The sequence below is a fragment of the Coregonus lavaretus genome (assembly GCF_964263955.1).
Source record: "Coregonus lavaretus genome assembly, chromosome: 10".
NCBI classification, from domain to species: Eukaryota; Metazoa; Chordata; class Actinopteri; order Salmoniformes; family Salmonidae; genus Coregonus; species Coregonus lavaretus.
This window is the reverse complement of record NC_139997.1, coordinates 39,010,513-39,034,626: the sequence shown is the minus strand read 5'-3', so window position 1 is coordinate 39,034,626 and position 24,114 is coordinate 39,010,513. Positions and strand designations below refer to the sequence as shown.

Genomic DNA, 24,114 nt, shown 5'->3' with positions numbered 1-24,114 from the left:
CAGAACATATTCCTATTTTCATCTCATCTCAACTCCATTAGAAATGCCATTTATATTCCAAATGAGGCCTCATCAGAGGCATTGGTTGAAAAAACTAAATGGCAAATGATCACCTGAAAAAGAGCAGTGATTAAGAGAAAAGATAATGACTTTTCCAACCAGCTGTAAATGAGTTGCTATAACTACAAATTACAATCCAGTCTTCATTATGAACATGGTGGCTGTGCATTGCTGATGCACAATGCTTTGTTTTACTTTTGCAGCTGTGGAGTGCATTCATTATACAACAATAGATCCAGAACATGGATAGCAATTGTCACCCAAAGAAATGTTTTCTTCATTATTTTATTGCATTGTTTATTTGTTGATTATGTAAGTATGGTGGCAATGGCAGGTACAGTACAGGTGCCATTGTTCTTAGATACATTATTGTTGTGAGATGTTCTAGTATTGTAACCACCAAAATGAATGCATTTTGGTCATGACCAGTGTAGTTACGGCCAACCCTGCCAACCAGCTAATGGCTGGGCACCAGGCCTCTAATTTCCCGGCGGCCATGGCCGTCGTTGCCCCCTTGTGTGGCCGTAATGCCCCTAAACATATTCATGCCTTGTGGCCGTTGTGCCCTTGGGCTGAATATAATAATTATAATTCCCTTCCCCCTGCTGCCAATCGCTCCGAAGCACCTCTCACTCACATGGCTCTCTCAGATATCTAAATTCTTATTAGCCAATGCCCGTCACGTGATCGGGTCCTTCTCACAGGCATCGCAGCTCTGAAGTAGGCTACAAGTGAAGCCAGACACAACGGGGATGCTGCGGCGTGCATATTGAAGATGTTAGAAGAACTGTCCACATTTACTTTTCATCAGCCAACAAGATGAGTAAGCCTAACGAACAGCAAAAGCACTAGCCTATGTCAATCTACTAATTATTTATGTACATTTACATACACAATTTAATTGACTATTTTGGTTAATAGTCTTGGTGCCCTAGCAGATGGCCTTGGTGCCCTGGCAGATTCGGCACCTCTTGAAGGCCAAATGGACTTGCCCCTAAAATCATGACATTTTAGGCCTGCTGGGCACGGTGCCGCCCTTACTTTGGCAATCCAGCTCTGAATGGGGATATTATGGCTCTCGGCCCAGTAGTTATGCTGCTGTGTTAGCCAGTTGTTTACTGAATTTAAGCTTGTCACTTTTATTTGGCACATACTGTATCATTACACCTTGTTACATTATGTTAACATAGTTACTATCTTATTACATTACCTTAGTATAGTTCCTATCTTATTATATTCTGTAAACAGACTTAACATTTTATTCTGAATTAATTCCGCATTGCACTTATATTTGCCATACTTTTAAAATAAAGCATATTTACATATCGCGGAAGGTGTGTACAAAAGAACAAGAGACATTATTCTGCTTTTAATTACCAATGCAATTTTGCTGTGATGAATGTCAGCATTCACTTAAGCACAATTTAAACTGGCTGTGTGAGAGGAGTCTATGGATTTAATGGACCCGATGCGCTGCCCTTGCTCAGACCCACATTATATTAGACATTAAAGAGAACATAATTAGGAAGGCACTATACTGCAATTATAGAGCGGCAAGTAAGTGCAGTATACTGTATTGAGACTGTATAAATCAGAAGTGCATTTTGCTCCTTGTCAGAAATCATCTAGACCAGGGGTCTCCAACCTTTTCTAGCATGAGAGCTACTTTTAAATTATGAAACATGTCGCGAGCTACTCATAATTTTTTTCCTAGCTTTCGAATAGGCACTCTTTGTATTTTCCCGAATACTGTTTTCTCAGTTGTATTTTTCCTGGTTTGGGATATTTTCAGTTTTTCACTCTCAATATTACAATTATTCATAGACGTGGAGATGCTGATGAATAACAATATATCTAGCTGCTAGATACAGTATATTGTTATTCATCAGTATCTCCACGTTTTTCATGTTTAAATCATCACAGCAAAGCCATGTCTAACTGATCTTGATTACTGTGTGTTAAAGGCTCAATAGGGTGGAGTGGATGTACTCCCACTTTGGAGAAACATTATCGATTTATTCTATATAATTTGGAAATTTGATTTACAGTTTCAAACCACTTGAGAGATTTTATCTCAATTTCGCATGGTCCTCTGTGCTTTGAATGTTATGTAGTCCTCCCACTTGTATTACATTGTGAGCCTGAGATACTGTACAGTGTAGACTTAGCTGTGATGATGTTGTGTTATTGTGTTGGTGTAGATGGCCTGACAGACTGTGTGGACCCAGACTGCTGCCAGCAGCCTAGCTGCCACAGTGGGCCTCTGTGCCAGGGCTCCCCGGACCCCCTGGACCTAATCCAGCAGAGCCAGACACCCTTCGCCTCGCTCCTCTCACGCCTCTTCTATGACCGTGTCCACTTCCTGGTTGGGAAGGACAGCACCCATGTCTTCCCTGGAGACATCCCATTCGACAGCAGGTAGAGTAGATAATAGATCGTTTGCATGGATGAACAGAAATAGCTTGTTATACTGTAGAATCACACTGAACAAACATATGCAACATGTAAAGTGTTGGTCCCACGTTTCATCAGCTGAAATAAAAGATCCCAGAAATTTTCCATACGCACAAAAAGCTTCTTTCTCTCAAATGTTTTGCATTAATTTCTTTACATCCCTGTTAGTGAGCATTTCTCCTTTGCTAAGATAATCCATCCACGTGACAGGTGTGGCATATCAAGAAGCTGAAAAAGGCCACTCTAAAATGTACAGTTTTGTCACACAACACAATGTCACAGATGTCTCAAGTTTTGAGGAAGCGTGCAATTGGCATGCTAACTGCAGGAAGGTCCACTAGAGCTGTTGCCAGATAATTTCATGTTAATTTCTCTACCAAAAGCTGCCTCCAACGTAGTTTTAGAGAATTTGGCAGTACATCCAATCGGCCTCACAACCGCAGACCACGTGTAACTACGCCAGCCCAGGACCTCCACATCCAGCTTCTTCAACTGCTGGATGGTCTGAGACCAGCCACCCGGACAGCTGATGAAACTGTGGGTTTGCACAATCGAAGAATTTCTGCACAAACTGTCAGAAACCGTCTCAGGGAAGCTCATCTGCTTGTTGTCTTCATCACCAGGGTCTTGACCTGACTGCAGTTCGGTGTCGTAACTGACTTTAGTGGGCAAATGCTCACCTTCGATGGCCACTGGCACGCTGGAAAAGTGTGCTCTTTAGGATGAATCCCGGTTTCAACTGTACCGGGCAGATGGCAGACAACATATATGGCGTCGTGTGGGCGAGCGGTTTGCTGATGTCAACATTGTGACAGTGCCCCAAGGTAGCGGTGGGGTTATGGTATGGGCAGACATAAGCTACGGACAGCGAACACAATAGCATTTTATCGATGGCAATTTGAATGCACAGAGATACCGTGATGAGATCCTGAGGCCCATTATCGTGCCATTCATCCGCCGCCATCACCTTTCAGCATGATAATGCACGGCCCCATGTCACAAGGATCTATACACAATTCCTGGAAACTGAAAATGTCCCAGTTCTGCCATGGCCTACATACTTACCAGACATGTCACCCATTGAGCATGTTTGGGATGCTCTGGATCGACGTGTACAACAGCGTGTTCCAGTTCTCGCCAATATCCAGCAACTTCGCACACCCATTGAAGAGGAGTGGGACAACATTCCACAGGCCACAATCAACAGCCTGATCAACTCTATGCGAAGCAAATGATGGTCACACCAGATATTGACTGGTTTTCAGATCCACGCCCCCACTTTTTTTAAAGGTATCTGTGACCAACAGATGCATGTCTGTATTCCCAGTCATGTGAAATCCATAGATTAAGGCCTAATGAATTTATTTCATTTGACTGATTTCCTTTTATGAACTGTAACTCAGTAAAATATTTGAAATTGTTGCATGTAGCGTTTATATTTTTGTTCAGTGTATCATTGCCACTGAAGTACAGATCCCGTTCTACATAGCTATTTGTAGGCTACCACAGTGAATGGATATAGCACATTTGCCTTTGTCAACTGAACTGGAAAACACTGCAACTTGTTATAGTAGAATGTATTTACCCAGTGAAATAAAACCTGCTCTCTCCTAGCCGAGCCTCAGTGATCCGGGGGCAGGTGGTAGCAGTAGACGGGACCCCACTGGTGGGGGTAAACATCAGCTTCCAGCAGTACCCCGAATTCGGCTTCTCTGTCAGTCGCCAGGATGGCAGGTAGGTAGACAGTGGTCAAGTATTGTATGTGGATACTATAGTAAACTGGCTTATGATGCTGAGATAGTCTTGCTCTTATTTGTGTTGATTCTGTTCCTGTAGTTTTGACCTAGTGGCTGCAGGGGGCATCTCAGTCTCCCTGATCTTCCAGAGGGCTCCCTTCCTCATGCAGAAACGCACCGTCTGGTTACCATGGAACCAGTTTGTGGTTGTAGAGAAGGTCACCATGTCGAGGGTGGAGTCTCGCCCCCTTGTGTGTGACCTGAAGAACCTGGTCAGTCCCTACCCAATCGTCCTCCCCTCCCCTCTCACCCGTTTCGCCAGCACCTGTGAGGAGCGAGGCCCAGCCATCCCTGAGCTGCAGGTACAGTAGACTGCCCACTCACCAGCCAGTAATAAACATAATATATACAGTAATATACAGTCCCAGTGGTGCTCATTCAGCTTACAACCTATACTCTACTCGCAATATCATGTTATGATGACTTCCAGGTGTAAGTGATAAATGGTTGTTTTTATTCCAATTGCTGCATTTTTCTTTAGTAGGAGATTGAAATGTTAGTTTTTTTCGTTCTTCTGCATCCTGTCAAATTTTCACCAGGTTCATATTGTACCTGTGAAATCATCTTAGAATCTCACACTAATCAGTTGCCGGGGCGCTTTATTCACAGAGCTGCCATCTGCTTGCTATTTTCTCCCCCGATCCCCCGATCCCCCTGATATTCCTATCTCTTTGGAACTGTGTTTTGCAGCGTGTAGACGACTAGACGTCCTAGTTTGTTGTGGGAGATAATGGAACTGATAGTGATTTTAATGAGGAGCCAGTTCAGAATGATTGAAGCTGTGAGCAGTGAAGGGTGGGAGTGGGGGTTAGATCATCAGCAGTAATTAAAATGTCCTCCTGTACATTGCTAATGATATAGGATATATAGTTGTTATTTAGTATTCTAGGGGCAACGTGTTACAAAGAATGTTCAAAGTATCGTTATTTTGATTTGGTTTCAAGAAATTGATATACACTACGTGCAAGTATATCTTGGAGCGAGTACAAACACCAAGTGATCAAAGATTCTTTACTGAAAAAGTTTTTAAATGTTTCTATACGTACAGTCTGTATCCTTGGGGCTTGTGAAGCTTTTCCAACCCCTGGTTACCAATAGCACGTAATAACAGCAGGCGAAATATTTTATCCTCCTCCTCAGGCTGTCCAAGAGGAGATCACCATCCCTGGCAGTTTCTTAAAGCTCAGCTACCTGAGCACCCGCTCCCCTGGCTACAAGTCTCTGTTACGCATCATCTTAACCCACTCCATCATCCCCACTGGCCTGGCTAAGGTGCACGTATCCTCCGCCATCGAGGGACGCCTCTTCCAGAAGTGGTTCCATGCCGCCCCCAACCTGGTCTATGTCCTGGCCTGGAACAAGACTGATGTCTATGGGCAGAAAGTGTTGGGCCTGGCCCAAGCTCTGGGTAAGATAGTATGGAGCACTTGAATCATATACATTCAGATTCCCTATAGGGCAAATATAATGTGCTGTATTTCACTCCCTTGACAGTTTACACCCAAGGGATGAAAGCAAGCAAGAATTCTCCATTGGGTAACTGCGAGAGACAATCTGTAGATAATGGCAGATAAATATCTATTAAGACAGTATAATGTTCAACAGTGTAACAGCAGAACAGCATGTTACTTTTGTTATACTTTATCTTTAGATAATACACTGCTCAAAAAAATAAAGGGAACACTAAAATAACACATCCTAGATCTGAATGAATGAAATAATCTTATTAAATACTTTTTTGACAACAAAATCACACAAAAATGATCAATGGAAATCAAATTCATCAACCCATGGAGGTCTGGATTTGGAGTCACCCTCAAAATTAAAGTGGAAAACCACACTACAGGCTGATCCAACTTTTATGTAATGTCATTAAAACAAGTCAAAATGAGGCTCAGTAGTGTGTGTGGTCTCCACGTGCCTGTATGACCTCCCTACAACGCCTGGGCATGCTCCTGATGAGGTGGCGGATGGTCTCCTGAGGGATCTCCTCCCAGACCTGGACTAAAGCATCCGCCAACTCCTGGACAGTCTGTGGTGCAACGTGGCGTTGGTGGATGGAGCGAGACATGATGTCCCAGATGTGCTCAATTGGATTCAGGTCTGGGGAACAGACGGGCCAGTCCATAGCATCAATGCCTTCCTCTTGCAGGAACTGCTGACACACTCCAGCCACATGAGGTCTAGCATTGTCTTACATTAGGAGGAACCCAGGGCCAACCGCACCAGCATATGTTCTCACAAGGGGTCTGAGGATCTCATCTCGGTACCTAATGGCAGTCAGGCTACCTCTGGCGAGCACATGGAGGGCTGTGCAGCCCCCCAAAGAAATGCCACCCCACACCATGACTGTTCCACCGCCAAACCGGTCATGCTGGAGGATGTTGCAGGCAGCAGAACATTCTCCACGGCGTCTCCAGACTCTGTCACGTCTGTCACATGTGCTCAGTGTGAACCTGCTTTCATCTGTGAAGAGCACAGGGCGCCAGTGGCGAATTTGCCAATCTTGGTGTTCTCTGGCAAATGCCAAACGTCCTGCACGGTGTTGGGCTGTAAGCACAAACCCCACCTGTGGATGTCGGGCCCTCATACCACCCTCATGGAGTCTGTTTCTGACCATTTGAGCAGACACATGCACATTTGTGGCCTGCTGGAGGTCATTTTGCAGGGCTCTGGCAGTGCTCCTCCTGCTCCTCCTTGCACAAAGGCAGAGGTAGCAGTCCTGCTGCTGGGTTGTTGCCCTCCTACGGCCTCCTCCACGTCTCCTGATGTACTGGCCTGTCTCCTGGTAGCGCCTCCATGCTCTGGACACTACGCTGACAGACACAGCAAACCTTCTTGCCACAGCTCGCATTGATGTGCCATCCTGGATGAGCTGCACTACCTGAGCCACTTGTGTGGGTTGTAGACTCCGTCTCATGCTACCACTAGAGTGAAAGCACCGCCAGCATTCAAAAGTGACCAAAACATCAGCCAGGAAACATAGGAACTGAGAAGTGGTCTGTGGTCACCACCTGCAAAACCAGTCCTTTATTGGGGGTGTCTTGCTAATTGCCTATAATTTCCACCTGTTGTCTATTCCATTTGCACAACAGCATGTGAAATGTATTGTCAATCAGTGTTGCTTCTTTTAGTGGACAGTTTGATTTCACAGAAGTGTGATTGACTTGGAGTTACATTGTGTTGTTTAAGTGTTCCCTTTATTTTTTTGAGCAGTGTACAATCACACAGAGCTCGTCCCCTGTAGCTCAGTTGGTAGAGCATGGCGCTTGCAACGCCAGGGTTGTGGGTTCGTTTCCCATGGGGGGCCAGTATGAACATGTATGCACTCACTGACTGTAAGTCGCTCTGGATAAGAGCGTCTGCTAAATGATGCAAATGTAAAGAGATTGTCAGTGTGTTAATGGTCAGTAGTATGAAAGCCTGAGAGATTTTTCAAGGGCCACATATAAACTCTATATCAGTGGTTGATTTAGTGTGCCGTCTGCCTATTGGGAGCTACAGCTCTGATGCATTGTTGCAATTTGTCTTAATGGAGAGAGTGTTACAAATCTAAATGGAATAGAAAGCAGGAGACACCCAGCTAGCACATTTGGTTCCTTGGAAGTTGTGGGAACGTATGTTTTTGGTTTCCCATTGGTTCTGGGAACGAAGCCATACGTTTTCTGACCGGTAAAACTGAAAGTAGTTTAAATGTTCTGAGAACAGAAGTGAACATTTCGCCTGTTCTGGGAACTAAAATGTTTAGTTGCAAGGAGGTTCTGAGAACGTTTTACTATGGTTCCCTGAAAGTTTTCCTGGGAGGTTTTATTACCGTTTTGAGATCGGAAATTATAGGTTATTTTGAGGTTTTTTAATAACTTACTTAAAATGTTCACTGAATGTTTCAATAATACGTTTAATAATACTGCTAGCTTAGTTTGGGTTAACTGTTTTGAACTCCAAGCACAGGTAGGACATATAGAAATTAATTTGCTTGGCATTAATCATGCAAACACATTTATTTTTTATTGTGGCATGGCGTCAGGGAGATTTTAACATACAGTGCCTTGCAAAAGTATTCATCCCCCTTGGCATTCTTCCTATTTTGTTGTATTACAACCTGTAATTTAAATGGATTTTTATTTGGATTTCATGTAATGGACATACAGAAAATAGTCCAAATTGGTGAAATGAAATGAACAAAATAACTTGTTTAAAAAAATAAATAACGGAAAAGTGGTGCGTGCATATGTATTCACCCCTTTTGCTGTGAAGCTCCTAAATAAGATTTGGTGCAACTAATTACCTTCAGAAGTCACATAATTAGTTAAATAAAGTATAAAGTGTCACATGATCTGTCACATGATCTCAGTATATATACACCTGTTCTGAAAGGTCCCAGAGTCTGCAACACCACTACGCAAGTGGTATCACCAAGCAAGCGGCACCATGAAGACCAAGGAGCTCTCCAAACAGGTCAGGGACAGAGTTGTGGAGAAGTACAGATCAGGGTTGGGTTATAAAAAAAATCAGAAACTTTGAACATCCCACGGAGCACCATTAAATCCATTATTAAAAAATTTAAAGAATATGGCACCACAACAAACCTGCCAAGAGAGGGCCGCCCACCAAAACTCACGGACCAGGCAAGGAAGGCATTAATCAGAGAGGCAACAAAGAGACCAAAGATAACCCTGTAGGAGCTGCAAAGCTCCACAGCGAAGATTGGAGTATCTGTCCATAGGACCACTTTAAGTTGTACATTCCACAGAGCTGGGCTTTACGGAAGAGTGGCAAAGAAAAAAGCCATTGCTTGAAGAAAGAAATAAGCAAACATGTTTGGTGTTCGCCAAAAGGCATGTGGGAGACTCCCCAAACATATGGAAGAAGGTACTCTGGTCAGATGAGACTAAAATTGAGCTTTTTGGCCATCAAGGAAAACGGTATGTCTGGCGCAAACCCAACACCTCTCATCACCCCGAGAACACCATCCCCACAGTGAAGCATGGTAGTGGCAGCATCATGCTGTGGGGATGTTTTTCATCGGCAGGGACTGGGAAACTGGTCAGAATTGAAGGAATGATGGATGGCACTAAATACAGGGAAATTCTTGAGGGAAACCTGTTTCAGTCTTCCAGATTTTGAGAGTGGGATGGAGGTTCACCTTCCAGCCGGACAATGACCCTAAGCATACTGCTAAAGCAACACTCGAGTGGTTTAAGGGGAAACATTTAAATGTCTTGGAATGGCCTAGTCAAAGCCCAGACCTCAATCCAATTGAGAATCTGTGGTATGACTTAAAGATTGCTGTACACCAGCGGAACCCATCCAACTTGAAGGAGCTGGAGCAGTTTTGCCTTGAAGAATGGGCAAAAATCCCAGTGGCTAGATGTGCCAAGCTTATAGAGACATACCCCAAGAGACTTGCAGCTGTAATTGCTGCAAAAGGTGGCTCTACAAAGTATTGACTTTGGTGGGGTGAATAGTTATGCACACTCAAGTTCTCTTTTTTTGTCTTATTTCTTGTTTGTTTCACAATAAAAAATATTTTGCATCTTCAAAGTGGTAGGCATGTTGTGTAAATCAAATGATGTAAACCCCCCAAAAATCCATTTTAATTCCAGGTTGTAAGGCAACAAAATAGGAAAAATGCCAAGCGGGGTGAATACTTTCGCAAGCCACTGTATGATCTTCTGTTGTCTATCTATGGAATTATTCCACTGCACCACCAGGATGGAGCTAGCATGCCATGTTTTTTTAAATCATACAAAGCTGTTAATTTTTGTCTATTCAAACAGACCCCATTTAAAAGGAAACAAGCACACATTAAGAGCAGGTGTGGCCAATTAGTGGGTGCAGCCAACACACCTGAACACACTTAACAAGATAGAGTTTTGTAGACGCTGAGAACGGAATGTATATGTTTTTCAATAACATTCTTTGAACCTTACTAATGTTTTCTTGTGGTTTTTATGGAAAGTTTTCTTAATGTTCTGAGAACGAACATGACTTTAAATAGAACCATGAGGAAACCTGCAGAAAACGTTATGCTGAAGTACTGAGAACGTTGTTTCTTAACGTTCTCTGAACTACTTGAGTACATTCCCAATGTCAAACAAGTTGGAGAATGTTCCTAGAACATTACTAAACAATTTAATTAAATGTAACCATGTTTGAACTTTTAGGAAATTAAAGTATTGAAATACCAAGAAAATTACGTTATTCTGTCAATTTCCTTAAATGTGCTGAGAATGTTCCCAAGCCAAGCAACTATCCTGCACCATTCCCAGAACGTTGTGGGAAGGTTGTATGCAAAATAACCATAGGATAACCACGCGCTCACCAAGCTCTAAGAAACGTATACAGTGGGGAGAACAAGTATTTGATACACTGCCGATTTTGCAGGTTTTCCTACTTACAAAGCATGTAGAGGTCTGTACTTTTTATCATAGGTACACTTCAACTGTGAGAGACGGAATCTAAAACAAAAAAAATCCAGAAAATTACATAGTATGATTTTTAAGTAATTAATTTTCATTTTCTTGCATGACATAAGTATTTGATACATCAGAAAAGCAGAACTTAATATTTGGTACAGAAACCTTTGTTTGCAATTACAGAGATCATACGTTTCCTGTAGGTCTTGACCAGCTTTGCACACACTGCAGCAGGGATTTTGGCCCACTCCTCCATACAGACCTTCTCCAGATCCTTCAGGTTTCGGGGCTGTCGCTGGGCAATACGGACTTTCAGCTCCCTCCAAAGATTTTCTATTAGGTTCAGGTCTGGAGACTGGCTAGGCCACTCCAGGACCTTGAGATGCTTCTTACGGAGCCACTCCTTAGTTGCCCTGGCTGTGTGTTTCGGGTCGTTGTCATGCTGGAAGACCCAGCCACGACCCATCTTCAATGCTCTTACTGAGGGAAGGAGGTTGTTGGCCAAGATCTCGCGATACATGGCCCCATCCATACTCCCCTCAATACGGTGCAGTCGTCCTGTCCCCTTTGCAGAAAAGCATCCCCAAAGAATGATGTTTCCACCTCCATGCTTCACGGTTGGGATGGTGTTCTTGGGGTTGTACTCATCCTTCTTCTTCCTCCAAACACGGTGAGTGGCGTTTAGACCAAAAAGCTCTATTTTTGTCTCATCAGACCACATGACCTTCTCCCATTCCTCCTCTGGATCATCCAGATGGTCATTGGCAAACTTCAGACGGGCCTGGACATGCGCTGGCTTGAGCAGGGGGACCTTTCGTGCGCTGCAGGATTTTAATCCATGACGGCGTAGTGTGTTACTAATGGTTTTCTTTGAGACTGTGGTCCCAGCTCTCTTCAGGTCATTGACCAGGTCCTGCCGTGTAGTTCTGGGCTGATCCCTCACCTTCCTCATGATCATTGATGCCCCACGAGGTAAGATCTTGCATGGAGCCCCAGACCGAGGGTGATTGACCGTCATCTTGAACTTCTTCCATTTTCTAATAATTGCGCCAACAGTTGTTGCCTTCTCACCAAGCTGCTTGCCTATTGTCCTGTAGCCCATCCCAGCCTTGTGTAGGTCTACAATTTTATCCCTGATGTCCTTACACAGCTCTCTGGTCTTGGCCATTATGGAGAGGTTGGAGTCTGTTTGATTGAGTGTGTGGACAGGTGTCTTTTATACAGGTAACGAGTTCAAACAGGTGCAGTTAATACAGGTAATGAGTGTAGAACAGGAGGGCTTCTTAAAGAAAAACTAACAGGTCTGTGAGAGCCGGAATTCTTACTGGTTGGTAGGTGATCAAATACTTATGTCATGCAATAAAATGCAAATGAATTACTTAAAAATCATACAATGTGATTTTCTGGATTTTTTTTAGATTCCGTCTCTCACAGTTGAAGTGTACCTATGATAAAAATTACAGACCTCTAAATGCTTTGTAAGTAGGAAAACCTGCAAAATCGGCAGTGTATCAAATACTTGTTCTCCCCACTGTAGTTCTTAGAACATTATGTGCTAGCTGGGCACTCTTATCTCTTTCACACACTATGAGCATGTCTCTCTTGATTGCTCCATGTATTACTATCAGATACCAGAGAGTTTCTTGATTGCCTGGCTGGTGTGCATGCATTGGAATCCTTTCTCACTGAATGCACGGTTAATTTGTGTGTATTCAGCTCCTTGATGGTGGATATGATGCACTGTGGTTAATAGTCTGTGATACGTTACAGACCGAACACATGGCACAATTAGAAACAACATCCAAACTAAATTGAAATTCAAAACACATATTTTGTTATGGGGCAAACATATTTTCATCCACACGAAACCAGAAGAAGAGATAAGGAAATGAGACAGGCTCTAATTTATTCATTTATCTTTATGTACCAGTGGGAATTGAGCTCAACCTCAAACCTCATACTTTCTATCTCTCGCTCACGCTTTCTCTCCCTCCTTCCTCCTCACCATCCCTCTCTCCGTTGCCAATAGTAACAGGCTGATCTATCATGGTGAGACAGGCAGGAGCCTGTAGCTACTCTGTGTAACTGACTATGTCCTGCTTGTTGTGTGTGTGTGTTTGCGTGTGCTTCCTTCGCATGTGTTTGTGTGGGTGAGAGAGGAAGAGAGAGAGAGCAAGACAGCAAGACAGAGCGACAAAAATTGTGTGAGCGTGCACACATACTGGGTGGATGCAGCAGAGCATGATGGTATCAGTGATGCATTAAAAAGGCTCCGGAGACTCGCAGACTGTTAGCACATCCAGGCTCCGCTATAATCACTGTGCTGCATCGTTCCAGCCTCTGCCTTGACCACAGCAACTCTAGATTCAAGCAATTGTACACTGTGCAGAAGCTAGCCGCACCATCATAAAAGCATTAGGGGTTGTTGTTTTCCAGGTATGTCTCATTGTAAATGCAATAACAACAGTGTAGTACATGCAATAACAACAGTGTAATGAATGCATTGGCGGCGTCACATTAACGGCCAAGTGGTCTATTGTGTTCCAGTCTCTGTAGGCTATGAGTATGAGTCATGTGCTGACTACATTGTGTGGGAGAGAAGGATGGCTCAGCTGCAGGGCTTTGAGATGATTGCCTCCAACCTAGGGGGCTGGTCCCTGGACAAGCACCACATCCTTAACCTCCAAAGCGGTGAGGGCTCTGCCTGTTCCTCTGTATCACAATTCCATTCAACAGTACTTTACCCTAAGCCTACCTGACCTGACACTATTTCATACCTGGTTATCCAGTAGGAATATTGTGAAGACATTCTTGCCAAACTATCATTGTTTTAACTTCCATTTAAAATGACTTGATATAGACTAGTACAATGCATTATTCTTGGTCTTGTTGAACTTTGAAGATTCTAGGAAGGACTGGATTGGATTATAATTGCTAGTTGTCCTTAAACTCCAGGTGTCCTACACAAAGGGAATGGAGAGAACATCTTCATCTCCCAGCAACCGCCAGTCATCCACACAGTGATGGGGACGGGGTATGTGCGCACCATCCCCTGCCCCAACTGTAACGGCCTTGCCCTGGGCAGCAAGCTCTACGCTCCTGTCGCTATCACTTGTGGCTCCGACGGCAGCATCTACATTGGCGACTTCAACTTCATCAGAAGGATTCTACCCAATGGATTTGCTATTAGCATTCTAGAACTGAGGTGACACTTTAAGACTAACAGTTAAAGCAGCAATATGTAACTTTTTGGGCAACTCGACCAAATTCACATAGAAATATGTGTTCTAGATATGTCATTCTCATTGAAAGCAAGTCTAAGAAGTGGTAGATATGTTCTATGTGCGCTATTTCTATTCTTTATATTTCACAGCGGTTTAGATGGTAAAGTTATTCTCTACACTATACTTCCTTGTTTTGTCACATAAACTGAAATTAGGTGAACTATTAGAATTTCAGTGTTTTTCTGTGATTATGTACAGTTGAAGTCGGAAGTTTACATACACTTAGGTTGGAGTCATTAAAACTCGTTTTTCAACCACTCCACACATTTCTTGTTAACAAACTATAGTTTTGGCAAGTTGGTTAGGACATCTACTTTGTGCATGACACAAGTAATTTTTCCAACAATTGTTTACAGACAGATTATTTCACTTATAATTCACTGTATCACAATTCCAGTGGGTCAGAAGTTTACATACACTAAGTTGACTGTGCCTTTAAACAGCTTGGAGAATTCCAGAAAATGAGTCAATTGGGGGCGTACCTGTGGATGTATTTCAAGGCCTACCTTCAAACTCAGTGCCTCTTTGCTTGACATCATGGGAAAAAAAACAAAAGAAATCAGCCAAGACCTCAGAAAAAAAATTGTAGACCTCCACAAGTCTGGTTCATCCTTGGGAGCAATTTCCAAACGCCTGAAGGTACCACGTTCATCTGTACAAACAATAGTACGCAAGTATATACACCATGGGACCACGCAGCTTTCATACCGCTCAGGAAGGAGACGCGTTCTGTCTCCTAGAGATGAACGTACTTTGGTGTAAAAAGTGCAAATCAATCCCAGAACAACAGCAAAGGACCTTGTGAAGATGCTGGAGGAAACAGGTACAAAAGTATCTATATCCACAGTAAAACGAGTCCTATATCGACATAACCTGAAAGGCCGCTAAGCAAGGAAGAAGCCACTGCTCCAAAACCGGTTTGCAACTGCACATGGGGACAAAGATCGTACTTTTTGGAGAAATGTCCCCTGGTCTAATGAAACAAAAATACAACTGTTTGGCCAGAATGACCATCGTTATGTTTGGAGGAAAAAGGGGGTTGCTTGCAAGCCGAAGAACACCATCCCAACCGTGAAGCAGGTGGTGGCAGCATCATGCTGTGGGGGTGCTTTGCTGCAGGAGGGACTGGTGCACTTCACAAAATAGATGGCATCATGAGGAAGGAAAATTATATGGATATATTGAAGAGACATCTCAAGACATCAGTCAGGAAGTTAAAGCTTGGTCGCAAATGGGTCTTCCAAATGGACAATGACCCCAAGCATACTTCCAAAGTTGTGGCAAAATGGCTTAAGGACAACAAAGTCAAGGCATTGGAGTGGCCATCACAAAGCGTGAACTGAAAAAGCGTGTGCGAGCAAGGAGGCCTACAAACCTGACTCAGTTACACCTGCTCTGTCAAGAGGAATGAGCCAAAATTCACCCAACTTATTGTGGGAAGCTTGTGGAAGGCTACCCGAAACGTTTGACCCAAGTTAAACAATTTAAAGGCAACGCTACCAAATACTAATTGAGTGTATGTAAACTTCTGACCCACTGGGTATGTGATGAAAGAAGTTATTCTGACATAAGACAGGGAATTTTTACTAGGATTAAATGTCCGGAATTGTGAAAAACTGAGTTTAAATGTATTTGGCTAAGGTGTATGTGAACTTCCGACTTCAACTGTATTTGTACATTATGTCAAGCACTATTTGAGGTTGAAGCATTCGACATATACAGTATAATAAAAGTTGATGTAGTGCTAGTTGCCAAAATATTTTGCTATTGTTGTTATGATTGTTCAATTTTCAAGATGAAATGGAAAAATATTAGAAAATAAGTAATCTGTTGTGCACACAAATTGAACAGAGAAGTTTCATTGAAATGCTTTCATAATTGTAATCATGGATCGAAGAGCAGACACTTCTCCAAGGATCAGAACTAATACTGTCTTTCTATCTCATTAATACAACGCTGCTAGGAATCGAGATATCAGGCACAGGTACGTTTTCAATACCGTATTCAGTCAGACTCAGAACATAATGTATTTTCCTCAAAACTGTTTTTTATGACACTGCTGCATGAAGAGAGCAGTGCTTCAGTTGCAAACTGCCAGCCTCCCTTTCATGGATGAAAGAAGATGCTCTCATTTGGTTACAGAATACAGGATAAGAAGCGAGGAGAGTCAGTCAATATGGAAGTATATTGACCTGGATTTAAAAGTAGCAGGGATCAGAAATGGGGCTATCTTTGGAGAGAAATACAAACGAGGCGAGGTCTTTAAAGGGTGCCTCTTATCATAGACAAGCCCCAGCCTTTCATGTGTGTTTAGATGGTTGAGCGCCCCGCTGAAGGCCAGTGTAACACTGTTGTGTTGGGATAGGCTTCTCATTCTCTCTCCCCCGAACGAACAGGCTCTCATCTCTCCCAGAGATATGATTCATCGTTTCAAGCAGCTGTCATGTTCGCAATTGATTCTTTCTCAATCAAAGCCTGTAAAAAAAATCACTGAACTAGCTGTGCTTTTTTTCTTCACTGCTTCTATGGGATGGCACATTCAGCTAAAGCCTGAGATGAGTAATGTTCCTCTCCGAATCAGCATCTATAATCATAGCTTAATATTTACAGGCTCACATTACACAGGCACTTAGGTTGCCTCCATCATTTTGTCATTATTTCAGTCCCCTTTCAGTTGCAGTGAATCAACTGTAAAGGTGATACAGCTGTCAGAATTAGCGCTGTAAGGATTTTAATAATAACTTCTGATGAAAAGATTGAGTCTGTCTGTGGTTGGCAGATGTTTGTTTCACGTCAGCAAGATGTTAATGTCTGAGCTGATGACGTGGTTCCTCTTGAGCAACCATTTAATATGAAAGACTGTCGGAGGCAACTGAACTGGTGTTTAGTGATAAAAGCCAGCTCTTTGAAGATTGCTCAGTACTGTATATGTGTACGTCATACAAACAGTACATTGTTCATGTTTTTGGTACTGTAGACCTAAGTGACTAGGTAATGTTTTGCTCACAAGTCTTTTCCTTTCAGCACCAGCCCAGCCCATAAGTACTACTTGGCCATGGACCCAGTAAGGGAGATCCTTTACCTGTCTGACACCAGCAGCAGGAGGGTCTACAGACTCAGGACCCTCACGGAGCCAAAGGACCTGGCCAAGAACATGGAGGTGGTGGCAGGGACTGGGGACCAGTGCACCCCCTTCGACCAGGGCCACTGTGGAGATGGGGGCAAAGCCACTGAGGCCTCCCTCAACAACCCCAGAGGTACAGCATCATCATTACCTTAATATGGCAATGAGTCTAAAATCCTCAAAAAAGTCGAGGGCTACCTTATTGCTTTCAATCTGAAATTTAGCTGAATACATTTTATTTTGTGAAGTGAGAGATTTAAAAGGACACAGCTATTTACAGTGCCTTCAGAAAGTATTCACACCCCTTGACTTTTTCCACATTTTGTTGTGTTACAGCCTAAAATAGATTAAATTGAAATTTTGTGTCACTGGCCTACACACAATATCCCATCATGTAAAATTTTTTACAAATTATTACAAATGAAAAGCTGAAATGTCTTCAGTCAATAAGTATTCAACCCCTTTGTTGCATGGACTCACTCTGTGTACAATAATAGTGCATCTCTGTATCCTACACATAAAATTATCTGTAAGGTCCCTCAGTCGAGCAGTGAATTTCAAACACAGATTCAACCACAAAGACCCGGGAGGTTTTCCAATTCCTCGCAAAGAAGGGCACCGATTGGTAGAAGGGTAAAAGTTTAAAAAAGCAGACATTGAATATCCCTTTGAGCATCGTGAAGTTATTAATTACACTTTGTCACTACAAAGATACCGGCGTCCTTCCTAACTCAGTTGCCGGAGATGAAGGAAAGCGCTCAGGGGATTTCACCATGAGGCCAACGGTGACTTTAAAACAGTTATAGAGTTTAATGGCTGTGATAGGAGAAAACTAAGGATGGATCAACAACGTTGTAGTTACTCCACAACACTAACCTAAATGACAGAGTTAAAAGAAGAAACCCTGTACCAGAATACAAATATTCCAAAACATGCATCCTGTTTGCAATAAGGCACTAAAGTAAAACTGCAAAGAATGTGGCAAAGAAATGAACTTTATGTCCTGAATACAAGGCGTTATGTTTGGGTCAAATCCAACACAACACATCACTGAGTACCATTATTCATATTTTCAAGCATGGTGGTTGCTGCATCACGTTATGGGTATACTTGTCATCGGCAAGGACTAGGGAGTTTTTTAGGATAAAAATAAATGGAATAGAGCTAAGCACAGGCAAAATCCTAGAATAAAACCTGGTTCAGTCCAACAGACACTGGGAGACAAATTCACCTTTCAACAGGACAATAACCTAAAACACAAGGCCAAGTATACAGTGGGGGAAAAAAGTATTTAGTCAGCCACCAATTGTGCAAGTTCTACCACTTAAAAAGATGAGAGAGGCCTGTAATTTTCCTCATAGGTACACGTCAACTATGACAGACAAAATGAGAAAAATAAATCCAGAAAATCACATTGTAGGATTTTCAATGAATTTATTTGCAAATTATGGTGGAAAATAAGTATTTGGTCAATAACAAAAGTTTCTCAATACTTTGTTATATACCCTTTGTTGGCAATGACACAGGTCAAACGTTTTCTGTAAGTCTTCACAAGGTTTTCACACACTGTTGCTGGTATTTTGGCCCATTCCTCCATGCAGATCTCCTCTAGAGCAGTGATGTTTTGGGGCTGTCGCTGGGCAACACAGACTTTCAACTCCCTCCAAAGATTTTCTATGGGGTTGAGATCTGGAGACTGGCTAGGCCACTCCAGGACCTTGAAATGCTTCTTACGAAGCCACTCCTTCGTTGCCCGGGCGGTGTGTTTGGGATCATTGTCATGCTGAAAGACCCAGCCACGTTTCATCTTCAATGCCCTTGCTGATGGAAGGAAGTTTTCACTCAAAATCTCACGATACATGGCCCCATTCATTCTTTCCTTTACACGGATCAGTCGTCCTGGTCCCTTTGCAGAAAAACAGCCCCAAAGCATGATGTTTCCACCCCCATGCTTCACAGTAGGTATGGTGTTCTTTGGATGCAACTCAGCATTCATTGTCCTCCAAACACGACGAGTTGAGTTTTTACCAAAAAGTTATATTTTGGTTTCATCTGACCATATGACATTCTCCCAATCCTCTTCTGGATAATCCAAATGCACTCTAGCAAACTTCAGACGGGCCTGGACATGTACTGGCTTAAGCAGGGGGACACGTCTGGCACTGCAGGATTTGAGTCCCTGGCGGCGTAGTGTGTTACTGATAGTAGGCTTTGTTACTTTGGTCCCAGCTCTCTGCAGGTCATTCACTAGGTCCCCCTGTGTGGTTCTGGGATTTTTGCTCACCGTTCTTGTGATCATTTTGACCCCACGGGGTGAGATCTTGCGTGGAGCCCCAGATCGAGGGAGATTATCAGTGGTCTTGTATGTCTTCCATTTCCTAATAATTGCTCCCACAGTTGATTTCTTCAAACCAAGCTGCTTACCTATTGCAGATTCAGTCTTCCCAGCCTGGTGCATGTCTACAATTTTGTTTCTGGTGTCCTTTGACAGCTCTTTGGTCTTGGCCATAGTGGAGTTTGGAGTGTGACTGTTTGAGGTTGTGGACAGGTGTCTTTTATACTGATAACAAGTTCAAACAGGTGCCATTAATACAGGTAACGAGTGGAGGACAGAGGAGCCTCTTAAAGAAGAAGTTACAGGTCTGTGAGAGCCAGAAATCTTGCTTGTTTGTAGGTGACCAAATACTTATTTTCCACCATAATTTGCAAATAAATTCATAAAAAATCCTACAATGTGATTTTCTGGATTTTCTTTTCTCAATTTGTCTGTCATAGTTGACGTGTACCTATGATGAAAATTACAGGCCTCTCTCATCTTTTTAAGTGGGAGAACTTGCACAATTGGTGGCTGACTAAATATTTTTTTCCCCCACTGTACACTAGTTTACCAAGACGACATTGAATGTTCCTGAGTGGCCTAGTTACAGTTTTGACTTAAATCGGCGTGAAAATCTATGGCAAGACTTAAAAATGGCTGTCTAGCAATGATCAACAACCAACTTGACAGAGCTTGAAGAATAAAAAAAATTATAATGTGTAAATATTGTACAATCCAGGTGTGCAAAGCTCTTAGAGACTTACCCAGAAAGACTCACAGCTGTAATCACTGCCGAAGGTGATTCTAACATGATTGGACTCAGGGGTGTGACTACTTACGTAAATGAGATATTTCTGTATTTCATTTTCAATCAATTTGTTAACATTTCTAAAAACATGTTTTCACTTTCTCATTAAGGGGTATTGTGTAATGGGTGAATTGAAATTGAAATCCATTTTGAATTCAGGCTGTAACACAACAAAATGTGGAATAAGTATAGGGCTATGAATACTTTCTGAAGGCACTGTATATGCATCCAGTGACCAGACCCTTTTTTGAACCTGAGAAGTAATATGATTCAGGGTCTGAATATTGACAGATATTATTAGCAGAGGTTCAATGTGCTTCTGTCTTGTCAATAGAAAGTCCTTGAAATTGGTTGAGGTTGAGGCTTTGTCCACCAGTGATGATCCCATTCATTTTCTGTTCTCAAACAGCGGCAGCTTTGAAGTTCAAACAGAGTGTCTCTCCTTTTTGTCAGGGTTGAAATTCCTGTCTGCAGTCTCCTCTCTACAGTGAATATGTGTAAGAGCCAAATTAGGCTCAGAGCAGTGTGGGCACGTCATTTAGACTGGCTTCAGCCCGGGCATAATTTTTTGGCTCCAGTGCTGAGATGCTATTAATTCCAGCTATGTGCCCGCCCCTCTCTCCCCCTCCCCTTCTCCCTCAACCTCTCCCTCAGCCTTATCGTCTGGGCTGGGTGCAGCTAAGTTAGACCACACAGCACAGTATGGCAGCAATGGAAATGAATTTTGCTGCTCCTCCAATACACAATACCAGGGATCCCATGGCCCCGTAGGCGCCAGAGTAATGTCCTTATCACAGGGGTGGGCAACATACGGCCCGTGGGCCAGATTGAATGAGTTTGCAGTCTGGATCCGGGGGAGGTTTGAGTAAATGGGGGGGATTATTATTTTGGGTTAGAAAAAACACTCCAGGCCACTCTTGAACATCTAAAACTAGATAAAAAGTATGTAGAAATTATAATGGACATATACGTTTTCAAATAACTGCCCTTTTTCTGGCCCGCAAATTGCTTTTGACGAACAAATCGGCCCCCATAAAATCTGTGCGGCCCTTTGCTGAATTTTGAAATCTGTGCGGCCCTTCGCTGAATTTTGAAATCCTGATGTGGACCTCGAGACTAGTTTATTTCCCACCCCTGCATTATCAGGTGATACACACAGTCACTGCATCAGAGTCCATCACACACAGTCCCAATAACTGACTCACCCTTGTGTTGTTCAATGTAATTTCAGCAAGCCATGACACCCACCATCTCAGATTGTTCTGAAATCATTTCTGAAGTTAGAAACAGATAAGATTAGCATTCCTCCAACATTATTTTGATGAAATATAATTTGATCTCTGAGAAATTAAGCTAATTGATTGCACCCAAATTGGCCATTTTAATTTATAGGATTCATATAATATACAAAAAATATAGTACCTAATATCCGATTTGGACTAAGCTTTTTTCTAACAATGAGTAAGATGAGGAATCCAGAGAAATTGTCAAAAGCCACCCACGGACCTCCCACACCCCACGCCAATCCCACCCTAACAACGAGTATGCAGTATCACCCACGGAGTCCCCACACCCCATGCTAATCCCACCCTAGCAACGAGTATACAGTATCAGTTCTCTATGTCTGACAAGTAGTATGGAGCTGTGGCTCAGAGTATTTTTTCTTCATCCTATGTAATGTATTCTCAGTGAATTGAGTGTTTTTTTCTCCCTGTTCAGAGAAATTAGTCATTGAAGTTGTTAGGCTTATGTCCCATCCTACTTAAGTGATAATGCTTGATAAGCCGGTGTTTGGAGGATATATTGGCACGGGTGTTGTTAGGCCCGAGACGAGGACACGAATGTGCTCACTCGTCAGGACACTGTTGTTCAGAGAAGCTAGCCAACAACATAGCTAACGCAATCACTTCAAACTGAAGCTGGAAAGACTGCAAACTAGCTGCACTTTGTTTCGTTTGACCTTTTTTCAATTTACATTTCTTTGTATATATCCATAAAAATGATGCCAGCTGATTCAGGATTTCGACTTGCTGAGAAACGCTGCCTGCCTGTCTGTCTGTCTCGTCCCGAGTCCCGACATGTCCATTCCTATGGAACAGCAGGAGATCGAATTTGAATATTGAAACTATGTTGCAAATGTCGGAGAGACAGACGGCAAGGTTTATACAAATCTCCGCTGATGAAAACTAAATCTTAGTCTAAAAGAAATGTGAGATAATGTCTAGATGCTTTTTATAGTGGAGATCAAGTTTATAGATTGCTTGGCTGGGCTGATGAGACTGTGGACTGCGCAGTCAGAAGGAACAGAGTAAATAGGCATTTTAACGTCATAGATTTAGCTGGTGGTAACTTGTGGAATAGACACTGGCTGGAATGCGGTTTTAACCAATCAGCATTCAGGATTAGACCCACCCGTTGTATAAATCCTAATATTACAAGGTTCTGACCACTAGATGGTGCTGTTCCTACTATTAGGTGATGTATTTTTAATGTTACATTTTTTACATTTTTGTCATTTAGCAGACGCTCTTATCCAGAGCGACTTACAGTTAGTGAGTGCATACATTATAAAAAAAATAATAATAATCATACTGGCCCCCCGTGGGAATCGAACCCACAACCCTGGCATTGCAAACGCCATGCTCTACCAACTGAGCTACATCCCTGCCGGCCATTCCCTCCCCTACCCTGGACGAATTGTGCGCCGCCCTATGGGTCTCCCGGTCACGGCCGGCTACGACAGAGCCTGGATTCGAACCAGGATCTCTAGTGACACAGCTAGCACTGCAATGCAGTGCCTTAGACCACTGCGCCACTCGGGAGATAAATGGATAGTTCACCCAAATTACAAAATTATATATTGGTTTCCTTACCCTGTAAGCAGTTTATGGACAACGCATGACAGAAACCCATGCGTTGGTTTTGTTTACTTGGCCACTGTTTCAAATGGGAGGTGGGGGGGATCTTTAAAAAAAGAAATCACCTGGAACAGCACCATCTAGTGGTCAGAACCTGGTAATATCAGGATGTAGGATGGGACATAAATCTAACAACTTAAATGACAAATGTCTCTGAACAGGGGGAAAAAAACCATCACCAAATTCACTGAGAATACATTACATAGGATGAAGAAACAATACTCTGAGCCGCAGCTCCATACTACTTGTCAGACATAGAGAACTATATACTCGTTGTTGGGGTGGGATTGGTGTGGGGTGTGGAGGGTCCATTGGTGGCTTTTGACCAATGTCTAACTAATTGTTATACATTTTTTGGGTGCAAATATTTATTGAGTATTATATGAATCCTATAAATGAAAATGACTAATTTGGGTGTAATCAATTACATTAATTCTCAGCGATCAAATTATATTTCAACAAAATAATGTTGCAGGAATGCTAATTTTATTTGTTTCTAAACAACAAAAACAATTTCAGAGCAATCTGAGATGGTGGGTGTTGAAATCCTCTTTCTTGTGCTTTTGAACGTGGAATGACCCCTCTTCAACATACAGGCCTTTACAGGGCTGTTACAGCATCATGTGACACGGTCCCCGGTCCCATGCAGCCAGTTTATTTATTTTTTGTGTGTGTTTTATTGTCACATGGGAGTAAATGATGGCAGCCAAATCAAAATAAAGATGTTACTGTAAAACCATGACGAGTGATGAAACTGTTCCTAAATCAGGGCACCCAGGTTGGGAGGGAGCAGGATAGTGTATTGCTAACAGGATTTAAGTGTGTCATGGCTGACAGATCTGCAAAGGGAGGCGAGAGGAGGAGAGGCTGCAGTACTCCACAGCGTGGCATTAACCTTCAGGAATAATGAGTATTACTGGCTCTCACAGATACA

At 42.7% G+C, this 24,114-nt stretch overlaps 1 protein-coding gene across 1 annotated transcript in view; it reads left to right on the top strand.

Annotated features, from left to right (window-relative positions):
- The window catches only part of LOC311136644 (teneurin-1-like), a gene marked incomplete at both ends in the record, with an annotated part of 197,434 nt that overhangs the window by 133,048 nt on the left and 40,272 nt on the right, over positions 1–24,114 (top strand). Inside the window, 8 exons of the mRNA XM_084170849.1 lie at positions 2,262–2,478; positions 4,129–4,248; positions 4,351–4,612; positions 5,451–5,718; positions 13,277–13,420; positions 13,685–13,934; positions 15,977–15,997; positions 17,038–17,270. Of these exons, the coding sequence (XP_084026975.1) occupies positions 2,262–2,478; positions 4,129–4,248; positions 4,351–4,612; positions 5,451–5,718; positions 13,277–13,420; positions 13,685–13,934; positions 15,977–15,997; positions 17,038–17,270 (1,515 nt within the window). The remainder of the gene's footprint in view (positions 1–2,261; positions 2,479–4,128; positions 4,249–4,350; positions 4,613–5,450; positions 5,719–13,276; positions 13,421–13,684; positions 13,935–15,976; positions 15,998–17,037; positions 17,271–24,114) is intronic.